Below are 14,002 nucleotides of genomic sequence, written 5' to 3'. Positions count from 1 at the left end.
ACACTGACCACTCGATAGCCTACAGCCTCGCTCCATGTTTTCCATCCCCAGGATGATTTTTCCTCTATCTCCACTTAAAGAAATTCCTTATTTTCTTTAAGGTCCCCCTAAAATTGTCTTCATTCCGTTATTCACAAGAGAAAGCATTTGTTTTCTGCTGTGACCTTCCATAGCATTTTGTAGTATCTGCTCTTCCACTTTTAATAGTCTCCCTTACTTAAAACTAGTTGTGTCTATTTCAGCTCCTGTGCTAGATTATAAATTCCTTGTAGTCAGGGAACAAGCCTTACGGTCAGATTGGTTGGGTTGAAGTAGAGTTTCATGACCCCCTGGAGATCTTGGGGGGTGGTAAAAGTTATTAGATAAGGGAGCCTGTTTTTCTAGCAGTTCTAGAGGAGTGGTGTTATACCTGCCTCACTGGAAGAACATTGAATGACTGTGAACAAGGACCAACTGACTCAAAGTGGGAAGGATACATTTATTTACTAGAATTTCCTAATTTCTCAGTTGTCCATTTTAAAGATTTTATTTCTATGGAGTTTTTACCACTGAAACTTTTTTGATTAAAACCACTTCTAAGCATACAAAAAAAAAAAATGTTGGAGCCTGGCCAAAAAAAAAAAAGAAAATAAATAAATAAAACTTCTTTTAAGAGTATAAAAGAAATGTCATCTTATATTTGCAGAGCACATGCACCATCTCATTTGAACACATTTACAGATGAGGAAGGTCACGTTCAAAAAGTTCAGTAACTGTCTGTGATCTGAGCCAGGACTAGTTCTTCTCATTGTGGGGAGTGTGTGAGTATGTGTTTATGTCATACACTGAGTAGTAGGTTTCCCATAAACGATGTTTCTGGAGAGCACAGAGCATTTTTCAATGAAACAATATGCCAGGGGAGTTCTTTAAAGTCCTTTACAGTTTGGAATTTATGTGTTCGTTGAACTTTATGGTTTTACTCACCAAACATCAGTAATTTCAGTTTTTCTTCATTTTTTATTTCTAATTCCTGACATAGCTTCATGGTCATGATGTGATGGTAAAAAAAAAAATACTGAGGAGCATTCAGTTAGGTTTGCACTTGACATGTTTGTATTCTTTTTCATTAACAGTCTCTGATATTTGATGAAGTTGACCTCTCAGATGCCAGTGTAGCTGAAGCAAGCACAAAAAATGCTAACAACAGCTTCACGGTATGGTTATACTCTGGTAACTCCCCCCTCAAAAGTTATAGAATGATCTTTCGTGAGCTTGTACTGAACGCCCTCTTCAATTGCCAGCTGTGTGTCACACGTGTTGGAGTTCTCACCAAGAACAGTAAACTTCATAAGTACATTGTAGACGCTAACACCCAACGTGTCATGATTGTTTGGGTCAATAAACCAATGTATTAAATGTATTTTTTTTAAGTATTTATATAGTTTTCTTTTTAGACCTTCTAATTTTAGTGCCTTAAAATTTTCACCTCCCTTTAATGTTCAACTAATTCCACTGTTCTTAAATATTCAAAAAGTTTGGTTCTTTACCTTCAATCTTAAAAATAATATTTTCTCCTTTCCATCTACAGTTACTCTAGTTGCTGTAGTTCAGGCCTTCGTTTCTTCTCACTTAGGTAATTCATTTGGCAGCTATTTAAAGAAGTGTCCTCTGTTCCAGTTAATTTTTTTCCAATTGCAAATCACATTGCTTAGAAGACCTCACTGGCTTGCCATCGCCTGTCAGGTTGCATCTGTAACTCCACCGTAAAGTCCTGTAAAATCCTTCTTCAGCATTCTAGCATACTGATAACTATTTGTCCTTAGACATCCCACCAGTCCAGCAGTTCTGTCTGAACCTAATGCTTTTTCTATTCCCTCTGACTTAAATGATCCCTCCTCCATCAACAGCTGTTGAAATTCTACCAGTTCTTCAAAGCTTATCTCAGATATCCCATACTTCTTCTACTCCTTTGATTACAAAAATATGAATTAAATATGAATTGAGGACCCACCATGTGCTAGGCACTCGTGCTAATAAACACAAAGGATTCAGAGATGAAAAAAAATATATATATATATATCACTTCCCTCAAGATATTCATGGTGTAGTTCAGTGAAGTTCATCTGGGATTCCTTTTCTTTAAAAAATATTTAAATATTTATTTATTTGGTTGCACCAGGTCTTCGTTGCAGCAGGTGGGCTCCTTAGTTGCGGCTCGCCAGCTCCTTAGTTGCAGCATGCGGGCTCCTTAGTTGTGGCAATGTGAACTCTTAGTTGCAGCATGCATGTGGGATCTAGTTCCCTGACCAGGGATCGAACCCAGGCCCCCTGCTTTGGGAGCGTGGAGTCTTATCCACTGCACCACTAGGGAGGTCCCTCGGATACTTTTATAGCTACATTTTCCTTAGGTCCTCTCAGGTGCATTGTTCTTGCTGGGTCGCTGACCCCTTCCACACTCCTAGCCCCTGCCCTAGGAAGCTTCCACTATGGACAGCAGTGTGTTATGTTCATCCCCTAGGCATGCCAGGGCAGGGAGGACAGACAGATAAACAAATACAGAGCAGTGCCATGATGGAGGTAAGCACTGGTAAGGGTGGGGGATGGAGAAGAAGCAAATGAGTTCAGATTTAGTCTTATTGATTTATGGGCATGTGAGATAATTCATGCTGTGAATATTCCTCCCCCTCCCCCTCCCCAGGGACAGTTGAGTTTGAGAAGAGAGAGGACAGCCAAGAATAGAATCCTGGGAAAAAGTTAAAATGTAAGGTTTGACCAATAAAGACCGAGAGAGAGCATTCTGAAGTATAGAAGGAACATCAGGAGGCAATGATTTATAAAAAGCCAGTGGAAGGGAGTTTCAAGACGGAAGTTGTTAAACATCAAATGCTGTAGAGAGGTCAAGTCAAAGAAGAAAGGAAAAGTGTCTGTTGAATTTGTGAATCAGGAGGTCATTTGGTCACACTGATGTGAGTAGTTGCAGTGGAGGGTGACATGCAGTAGCAAATGCATGGCAAATGCTAAGTGGAAGGGCAGAGAGAGCCAGCACGGACTCCTTGTCCTACAAGCTTGGCGGTTAAAAGAAGGAGCAAACATATAGCAACAAGAATGTTCAGGCCTGAAGAGGCAGTTCTGGTTTTGTTGTTGTTGTGGATCTTTTGCTTTGTTTTTTAAATGAGTTTTGAATGTGTCTATATGAAGAGAGGAAAGAATTGTTAGAATCAAAAGCTGAAGCTGCAGGAGAGAAAGGGAATAATCGTTGGAGCATGATTGCTGAGTAAACTGCAGGGGGTGGGACGCAGAGCACAGGTTAAGAGATTAGCCTTGAATAGGAGACAGAAAGTTTATGGAAGTAGGTGTGGGCAGGAAGTTCATATATTTCAAACCCAAACACTACTGTTTTCTCAGTAAAATTGAAGATTAAGTCATATGCTATGAATAAGACTTTAGGAGGGTTTGGAGGAGCTTCTATAGAAAATAAGAATCGAAACTGAACAGGGACCAGTAGAAGATTACTAGGTAGTAAATAGTGTCCACCAGAGATTGGAGATAAGTAATGTTCTTAATTCCTGGGCCTATAGCATTTTCTTAGACAGGAGTAAAGAAAAACGACGAAATTGGCCCAGGATTGATGATTTATAGGGCATACTGGACAGAAAGATAAAAAGGGATTGTTGGGGCTTCGCTGGTGGCACACTGTGCTCTGCAATAGGAGAGGTCGCGATAGTGAGAGGCCCGCGCACCGCGATGAAGAGTGGCCCCCGCTTGCTGCAACTGGAGGGAGCCCTTGCGCAGAAGCGAGGACCCAACACAGCCAAAAATAGAATAAAAAAAAAAAAAAATTAAAAAAAAAAAAAGGGATTGTTGGATGTTTGAGGGATCAGTAACTGATCCATCTTCCCCCTCTGAGTTCTCAGTTTTTGAGAATGGAGCATAAGGAATACAGGATGACTTTATTAATGGCTGAACAGGATCCAATAACCACTAAATACAGAGCTTCTGATAAGTTGTTGGAGGCTGAAGGGCAAAATGTTGCTTATTCTTCCTGCCTCCCAGGTGAAGGTCGGGTAGGGCGATTAACCTATCAGATTAACCACTTGTCTTCCCTGGGAGGTGAGCAATAGTTTTCTCCCCTCTGTGGAAACTCGTGGTGGGGTTGTGGATAAGGGGTTCTCCCCGACAAGGATCTAGAGTTTAGTCTGAGTTAGGGTTCCAAAATTTAAGATTTGGGAGAGGTTATTCAGATCCTTCGTACAGCTCTTTCTTGGACCTCCAACTGCATGCAGTCTCTCCTTTTGTACCTTCTCATAGAACTTACTGTATTCCGCCTTGTGTTTAGCTAAGTACTTATGTTTCTTATAACCTCCTTGAGGATAGGGACACTGTCATACATTTTTATCTCATAGTACCTTATCCATAAGTATTTGTTGATTTTAATTAATAAGATGAAAGTTCATTTTGGGCATGAGAAGACTTTTTTGTTGAAATATTTTCAAGAAATTTCCAACGTTTCACTCAACCAAATGTCGTTTCTGAAGTTTGTTGGACGAGAAATGCGAGACTAAAATGTTAGGCAGATTGCTTAGAGTTTTATAGCAAATCAATTTGGTAGAACTTTCCAGGGTATAAAATGGAATAAGAGGTATGTTTTCAACCAGTAATTGACAATCCTCCCTATCTTTAAATATTTAAATGTTCCACCTTCCTGGGTTCCAGCGACTGCTACTCGTGGTGTTATTTTGGCCAGTTCGTGTCAGAGGTTAATGGTGTAGTTTGGTGGCGTTACGGCTGGGGAATCCAGCGACAGCCGAATTCTGCCTCATTACAGCCACTACTCTTTGCCTTGAAGTCCCTAAGGATGATATACTGACAAGGGACGATAGTAAATGGAAAATCTATAATTAGTAAATGGAAAGTGGAAAAGCTGTGCTTTACCCAAAAACCCAATGTCAAACTCTAGTAAAATGGGTTCTACAGGGAGTGTTCTAGAGAGCAGGGCAGAAACTGACTTAGCTGGGGAAGTCATTCTGTGGTTATGAGCAAGCACTGAGACTGACTGAGCTTCCAGAGGAGGAGACACAGACATCTTGAGGGTGGTGTCAAAGGATCTGCAGACATGGTTAAGACCTACCTACACGATGATTACTTTTAAACAGGCCTATGCTCCCATCCCTGGAGTTAATAATTGTCTTGTTTTTTGGGTCGTCTAAATTCCCTCAGGTATTGTATTAGTTTGCTGTTGTTTCGTAACAGATTACCACAAACTTAGTGGCGTAAAACAATGCCTATTTATTATCTCATGGTTTCTATTGGTTTCACAGAATAGCTGGATTCCTCTGCTCCAGGTCTCACAATGTCGAAATAAATAGATATGATAAATTAAATACACACACATGCACGTGCACATACATATATACTTTTTAATTACCCTACATTGGGCTAATTTTGACCTAAGTTTGAATTTCTGGTTTTACAAGTGTCTTCTGCAGTAGGCAACAACAACAAAACCTACTAACATTGAATGCATTTTCTGTGACGTTAGGTGTCAGTGATATGATCAGGGAACAGAAAAGAACAGTTCCAGACAGACTTATTGGCATTTTATGAGTGTTTAGGTTAATGTTCACAATTAATTTATTTGTAGTTTAAATTCTACCATGACATCTTCTATGACTGTGGAATCAGTGAAACATTCTTAATTTTTTTGTCCATTTTTAATTGTTTTCTTTTTTATTTTATTGATATTTGCATGGTGTTTTAGAGTTTTATTTTCACTTTAACCTTTTTATCTTTAAGATACCTCTGTGCTGTATGTGAATGTGCTCTTCTTATATTAAACTAGAGAGAATTGATTTCCCTTTGGTCATACTGGTGCCCCCCAGGGAAGGGATTGCAGATCTCCTGATGTTTAACCCAGGGCTCTTTCCTATTGCACAGTATTCTTTCCATCTGGATGGTCTTTACCTCTGTTCTCTTTCTTCTCACATCCACTGCTCTCTTTGTCTCTTTCTCACTAATCATGGCATGTCTATCCCCAGCTTTTTTTTATTTTTCCAATTGCAGAGCTTAAGACTGAAGTCAAACAGCCGGGGTTTGGGTCGTGTCTCGGCCGTGTCTAGTTAGGTGACCCTAGACAAATTAGTTAACTGCTATAAATCTCAGTGTCCTTAACTTTAATTGAGGGTAATAATGGTATCTGCCTCATAGGTTATGAGGATTAAATGAAATGTGATAATGCACCAAAATACCTAGCACAGTGATGACCACGTACAGTTTGATACATGTTGGTGGCAACTGATATCACACACTTATTATCCCTTGCTTCCCTTCACAAGTGACAGTATTGCCAACTTTTAAAAGTTTGGGAATTTTTTTTTTTTTTTAGTTTATTTATTTATGGCTGTGTTGGGTCTTCGTTTCTGTGTAAGGGCTCTCTCTAGTTGTGGCAAGTGGGGGCCACTCTTCATCGCGGTGCGCGGGCCTCTTCACTATCGCGGCCTCTCTTGTTGCGGAGCGCAGGCTCCAGACGCGCAGGCTCAGTAGTTGTGGCTCACGGGCCTAGTTGCTCCGCGGCATGTGGGATCTTCCCAGACCAGGGCTCGAACCCGTGTCCCCTGCATTGGCAGGCAGATTCTCAACCACTGCGCCACCAGGGAAGCCCCAAGTTTGGGAATTTTGAAAGAGAATATGGATGAACTTTATCTTGAGAAAACATTCCATGCTGCCTATTTCTCAGAGGTGTAGTGAAGATTTATTTCCACTTTTATCTAATATTAATAAGTACTGTTGGGAAAAGCAACCATTCTGTAACAAATGGAATACAGTTGTTCCTTGTTAGGTAAATGTTATTTGCTAAAGAAGAGCTTTTTAATGATTTGAAAGCCATCACAATGATGTGGTATACATTAGGCTTTCAAAGTGTACTGTTCAAATGACTGTGTTCTTTAAATTTTAATGAAGTTTGGGCTAAACCTTAAATAAATGAGTCATCATTTTTAAAGAAATTGTATCGACATTGGTAAAACTTCTTAGAAGGTTTGTAAAGAAAGCTTTTTTTTTTTTTTTGAACTAGAAAGAAATACAGAGGTAATTTATTTTGTTTATTTAACCAGGCTTAGCATTGTTAGTGAGTGATCTACAAGTGTGTTTGAAGTCCCATGGTTACTTCATATCCACGCTGGCTTAGTTGTATGGAAACAGATGCCATGTGGCAGCGCTTATTTTTAGAACTAAATGAGCACTGAAACAGAGTCATTTTAGTTCAGGGGTCGCTTGCCACGGTAGACATGACAGAAAGTTGATCAACATTAGATGATGACTCTTCTGACGAGGTTTTTAAAAGTAGACATAAAAACAAACCAATAAAGAGAACACTCTTACTGCACATAAAGGGCTGAAAATTATGCATTCATAGTATAGTCGAAATGAGCAGACTGTGTTTTCATGGAAGGGGAAAATGTTCTTAAGAACTTGTTTCTTTCATGTTTACTTTCTGTTTATTCTGTTTTCCTCTTAGCTTTCTCTCTGTTAATATAATTCACTTCATCTTCTCTCTTAAGAGAGATATCACATCCTTTGAACCTAAGGAAGTGTCAATTTACTTTTATCCATTAATAACTCAATGTTTAGATACATGGAAGTAATGAAAAGTTATTTTCTTTTTATATCATTTGTGAATGCACATTGCAAAACAGGCATTTAGATAAACATGTTAATATATAATCACTTAGATAAATAAGTTGCCTATTTTATTTGATAATATGTAGTCTACTGTGTACCTCTTATAACTGCTTTATATCTGATCACTCATTCACTTTTTTATATCAGTCTTATAAGGTAGGTTCTATTATGCTTCCCATTTTATAGGGGAGAAATCTGAAAACAGAGAGGTTAACATCCAATACATATAAAGAGCTAGAATCTGAACCCATCTGGGTTATATGGCCTCAATCTGTACTCTTGACTACTCTGCTATCCTGCCTCTTTATTGTGGAGTTGTAAATGAGTATGATTCAGATAGTATTCCTGTGGTTGTTTTTTACACGTTCAGTTGTCTTTTCTCCTCCGAGTCAATCATAGAGTCTTTTTTTTTTTTTTGGCCGCATTGGGTCTTCGTTGCTGTGCGTGGGCTTTCTCTAGTTGCACCGAGCAGAGGCTACTCTTCGTTGTGGTGCACAGTCTTCTCACTGTGATGGCTTCTCTTGTTGTGGAGCACGGGCTCTAGGTGCGCGGGCTTCAGTAATTGTAGCACGTGGGCTCAGTAGTCGTGGCTCACGGGCTCTAGAGCGCAGGCTCAGTAGTTGTGGCGTACAGGCTTTGTTGGTCCTCGGCATGTGGGCTCTTCCTGGACCAGGGCTCGAACCTGTGTCTCCTGCTTTGGCAGGCAGATTCTTAACCACTGTGCCACCAGGGAAGCCCAATTATAGAGCCTTATATTGTGTTACTAGATGTATCGCAAGCACTTGATGGTTGTACTACAAATTTAGAGCACTGTATTTTATTGTGGACACTATATGTTAAATAGAAAGGTTGATAAAGACCTCACAGAGGCAGGTAACTAATATTATTAAAAAAGGTCCAGAAAATGGGATTGATTGACATTAAAGGGCACTTTTTATTTTAAAGGCTTGGGAAGATGTGACATCTTTTCAATATTTGAGAGATTATTATAGATAAGAAGCAGTAGACAGGTTTGGCGTACAGGACAAAGATCCATGGTTGAATTCACAGAGGGACAGTTTCAGCTCTACACAAAAGAGAACTTTATAACTGTGTCATCTGATAGAATAGGCTTCTTGTGAGGTAATGGCTCTGCCCATTATTAGAAATCTCTAGTCATCTCATTCCCTGTGATCGGAAAGTGGCTTCCAAGAAGACAGTCCTCAGAGCAGACTCAGGTTCAAGGAGCTGAAATGACTTTCTCAAGGTTGGATGACTGATAGCTATGTGCAGCTAGTACAGAATTCGGGTCTCTCAGCTCTTGGCGTTTGTTGGGAGTAGGCAAGGAGCAGTGGATGTAGAGCTTGCTCGACTCCATGCTGGACATTTTCCACACTCTGTCTCGTTATAGGACACAGCAGGAGCTAAGGGACCTTCCTTCAAGAATGCTGTTGGAGAGACTGTTGCATGGTGTGTGAATGTGGGAGGGGAGATGGTGGAGAATGAAATTTCCTTAGGCACAAAGACTGTCTTCTTCACCACTGAATCCCCAAGGCTAACACAGGACCAGGCATAGAGTGGAAAGACAATAAATATTTGTTAAATGAATGAAAGAATGTGTCTTGTTGAAGGAATGAATGATATTTGTAAACTCTAATTTTTCTTTGAGAGAAAGGTGTTATTTCAAGTTTTAGCCTAGAGAGCACAGTTTCCTAATTTTCACCCGTGGTGTAGTATTATAATATACCCATAAACATGTGTATCCTTGTTTGAAATCTACACATCATGACTCAGATTATTTTTATACCAACAATAAGTCTTACAAACATGATTCTTGTCTATGATTAACCATTGCAGTATTTCCACATAATTATTAGATGCCAGATGGTAGCAAACCTCATATTTTTTAATGTCTATGTTGGTTAAAATATTGTATTGCACTCTCAAGTGATACCACATTAATGCAGTTTGAGGGGTTATTGTTTTTCCTTTTTAAAGTTGACTTATATACAGTTTAGGTTAGACTTTATACTATGAATCTGATAATTTATACGTTAAGTTTGAAATTTGTATTTGTTTTTCTATAACTTCGACACCAGGCTTTTAGAAATGAAATGTCTTATCATTGTTTCTGTGGGAGTATCATGTTTATCTTTTCATTGAGTGATGTAGATCTTTTCCAAGAGTATAACCCAGAGAAATACTTCTTACATTATCGTGAGCTTCCTTAGGCCAAAGTCTTAGGAGGTAAGAAAACGTTGGTCCTTTTGTAGCTAGACTAAAATCTTGGCGTGGAAATAAGATGTGGGTGGGAGAACTGTGCCTTTGTCTTCACCTTCATTAGTACTCTTCCATGAACCTTTCAAATAGATTAACTGAGGTCTCCACCATCACTAGTAACCTTCCATACATCTTTCAAATGGACTTTCTAAAGTAAGGCAAGAACCAGTGAGCATGTCCTTGAGTATTCTGGCAGCTCAGGAGCTCTGGGAACCTGGGCTTGGTTGCATAATCAGACCATGGGTCTCCAGATCAATTTCATCAGACAGACCCTCTGATGAATGACGGTATGAATAGACACCATCAAAATGTTGGGAAAGAGGGCTCATCGTCAAGAGAACTGTGTCCCTGGAGGTCCAGACAGGGTACCATGTTAAGTAGCCGTGCTTGGCATTACCACTTGCCCCTTACCCTGTCCTGGCCTTGCTGAAGATCCATGACTCAGGGAGAGCATGGCGCTCCTGGTCAGTAACCTGCACCTGCTGCCTCCGTACCTTTCCTATCCCCCTAGGCTATTGCACAGAAGCCCACTCCCCACCTGGTCCTCCACTTCCAGAACTGCCCTTAGACATTCATTCATTCATTAGCAAATAGTTATCAAAAGCTTGCTGTATATATCAGACACTGTGCTAGATTCTGGATATACAGTGGTGACTAAAAGGAATTGGCCACTGAGTACCATATTTTGAAAAAGTTTAAAAGCCTCCAGGAATAGGTCCCTGTCTTTAAAGTATGTGGCCTTAGAATAGGATTCTTGGGATACAAAAAGCAATGAACTGCCTCCCAACTAAGACTAGAAACTGTGTCATCACAGGGACCCAAGTTATAGGAAAGAGAAGAGATTACGCAAACTCTTTGACCATTCAGGACTCCATAGACAAAATCCTCTGGACTGCTTCATCTGCTTTTCTCCACAAACACATACCCGGTGTCAGTATTTCTGCCACCAAAATATGGTAACCATGTAGATAGAACTGCTTATTCCTGACCCTAAACACCAGTGTTTTAAGAAGCTGTTTCCCTGGGAAGCCTTAGCCTCAGGCACCTTGGGGATGGCCAATGGAAGACGTCCACCCAGATGAAAGGTCAGGCCTGTATCATGGAGGGCTGACCTCCACAGTGCCCCTGCTGTATTGAGGCTCCCAGTGAATGGCCACATGCTGCACAGCCTCCTGTTCTTGGGCTAGTTGTAAACCTGCATTTCACTGATATGTTCCACGTACTAGGCCTTTCCCAGGTTCCAGCTAGATGGTCCTGAGCTGATGCTATCACTCGCACCATGATCTTGGAGACAGCAGCTGTAGCTACGCGGACTTAACTTCTGGATCCATTTTCTCTTTTGAGAGATTCTGCGTGAAGATGGGCAAGGGTTGCTCAAGTTTCAAAAGAGCAGCCCCAGGCCGACCAGCCATCCAGTGGTACAGAGGCTTCGAAGCTGTGCCATCTTCCACAGGAGAGCTCTTCACGCTGCCAGCCTTGCTACTTCCCCATGCCCCTTTTGGAGAAGGGCTGTGGGATTTACTTGGACTTCACTGTGGTCTTAACGTGGCTGAAGCCTCTTAGTTGAAGCCTCCTTAGTTCCATACTCATTTAGGTTAGCTCTGACTTCTGATCCCTGTTTGTGGTACAGAAGGGAACCTCAGACCCTGTTAAGAGATCATACCCTGTCTCACAGAGGTACCTGGAATAGAGGCCTAACATGGGAAAATAAACTACTAGTAATAAAAATTAAAACAAAACCATCATCAATGTCTGGATATCAGCTAAAGATATCCTGTTATCCTGTGGCCTCTGACTGAAACAGCAGAATCCTGAAGAGTTTTAGTATCTTGGAAGTTCTATACTGACCAGCAGGGTAGAGTCCTGTTTTCTAAGGAGTTTGATGTTCCAGATCTCCCAGGAAGTCAGAATCCTTGGTGCCCTGTTAAGAAACTGGGAATAGTGAAGAGCCGTGGTGGGGCTCAAACGCTCCAGAAAATTCCAGAGATGTTTGCCGTCCTGGGCCTTATGAGTGATCCAAGCCTCCTGCAGTCTTGAATCACCCTGACAAAACCCAAATGATGTGCACGCAAAAAGGGGTGCTTTGTTCATCCCACCTGGTCTTATTGATGGCTTCAGAATCTGGCCTTGCATCTGTCATGAAGTGCTCTAAAAATGAGAACACATCATTACACTTTTCAGATTTTGGCTCCATTAGACAATTTAAAACAACCACTTATTTATTTTTAATATTAAAATAGTTTTAAGTTCTCCTTGAATGTTAATGAAATATTAAAACAGTACTAAGGAAAGCTTATTATTCTACATGTTTTAAAAATTTAAGGTGTTTATAATATAGATAAGAAAAATAAATGATTATTCATTTCCAAAACCTCTTTGGTCTGTCCTGTAACCCGCAATAAGGAGTAATGAGCACATAGCAGGTAATTTTTAGTTTATGTCTCACTTCATTATCTCATTAAGCCCATGAAGTAGTTATTCTTCCTTCCCTTCAATAGATGAAGAGGTGGGGTTCAGAGAACATAATTTTGTAAATTTATGTAGTTAACAGGTAGGATAATTAATATTGAAAGCCTGTGATTTTTCCATGAGGATGAATAGCATATTGGAATTTTACAAGTGCAATAGCAGTAATCAACATTTTAAATAGAATTTAGTCCAGTCCGGCCATTCCTAGTGAATCCTCATTACCTTACAAGTAAGTGGAAAGAAGGGTGTGTAGACCAGTGTACCAGCTAGCAATGATTAGAGTGCTTGTTTGGTTGCCACCCAAGGTCAATTTTGGTGATAGTCATTAGGTAAATTATCTTTAATGGAAGAGAGAGGATTAGCAGTTTTTTTGTTTTGTTTTGTTTTGTTTTGTTTTTTAATTTAATTTATTTATTTATTGGCTGTGTTGGGTCTTCGTTTCTGTGCGAGGGCTTTCTCTAGTTGTGGCAAGTGGGGGCCACTCTTCATCGCGGTGTGCGGGCCTCTCACTGTCGCGGCCTCTCTTGTTGCGGAGCACAGGCTCCAGACGCGCAGGCTCAGTAGTTGTGGCTCACGGGCCCAGTTGCTCCGCGGCATGTGGGATCTTCCCAGACCAGGGCTCGAACCCGTGTCCCCTGCATTGGCAGGCAGATTCTCAACCACTGAGCCACCAGGGAAGCCCAGGATTAGCAGTTTTGATTGCCCTCTGCATTGTGGCAGGTCTCTGGAAAGAATTTAATTTCCAACAAAAAAGTGTTTAAAGGAGAGATTTTTCAGTTCAGTACTTTCTGCCTTAAACGTTTCTATGGACCCAATTTAAACTTTGCCAAGATCAGATCTCAATGTGTGCAGGCAAAGGTAGGTTTTTACTCCTGGAAGACAAATTACAATCTAGTCAGCAACAGACAAGGGCCATCAGAAGCAAGACCTTCCTATTGACAACACGCAGGTGGATTGCTATCCGGTTGGAGATACTTTTCCTTTTTAGTTTTGCTCGTTGTCACAGGATGAGACTTGCTGGTAGCAGATCTGAAGGCTTTTGGACAGTCCTGACACTCAGGCTGTGTTAGCTGATCCGGGTTTACGAAAGATCGGACAGCTATCTTAGGATACTTTCAGAAGTTTCTTGTAAGCTGCCCCCCACTATGGGATTCAAGACAGAAGATGGTCTTTAAATCTTGGAGAGAAACAGATTATTATCAAGAAGCTATAAACAGAGCTGGCATCTTAGAGTAGAGGGTGTGGCCATAGGATAGCCTGGCCCTTGACATCAGTGCTTAATTAGGCCCCTTCCAGTAAGGTTGAGTTATGTCTTCCATTGATCCAGACACCGGACATCACCTAATGACATGGTCTGTCTGGATCAGTTGGTAGGGTATCTTGTCCCTGCAAATGGGATGCTTTTACACACTTCACTAATGCTTTGTAATAATCTAGCACAACCCTATATAGTATGAATGTCTGATGGTGGGTAGTTACTGGGGTAGTAACCAGAGGTCATATAGGCCTGCCGCTAATATTTCAAGAGGGAAGAGTCACGGTATTCTATGCGTTGTATGGATGTATGTTCTACAGATCTCATGTTTATAAGCATTGAATGTTTGGCCTCTGTGGTCTG

At 40.7% G+C, this 14,002-nt stretch overlaps 1 protein-coding gene across 1 annotated transcript in view; it reads left to right on the top strand.

Moving 5' to 3' along the window:
- Positions 1–14,002, top strand: part of DGKH (diacylglycerol kinase eta) — a 176,797-nt gene that overhangs the window by 73,953 nt on the left and 88,842 nt on the right. The window contains exon 4 of the mRNA XM_036831573.1: positions 1,113–1,193. Coding sequence (XP_036687468.1) covers positions 1,113–1,193 — 81 coding nt within the window. The remainder of the gene's footprint in view (positions 1–1,112; positions 1,194–14,002) is intronic.

This window comes from Balaenoptera musculus, chromosome 18 (assembly GCF_009873245.2).
Source record: "Balaenoptera musculus isolate JJ_BM4_2016_0621 chromosome 18, mBalMus1.pri.v3, whole genome shotgun sequence".
Classification (NCBI taxonomy): domain Eukaryota; kingdom Metazoa; phylum Chordata; class Mammalia; order Artiodactyla; family Balaenopteridae; genus Balaenoptera; species Balaenoptera musculus.
The sequence above is the reverse complement of the archived record's forward strand: the minus strand, read 5'-3'. Positions and strand labels throughout refer to the sequence as shown.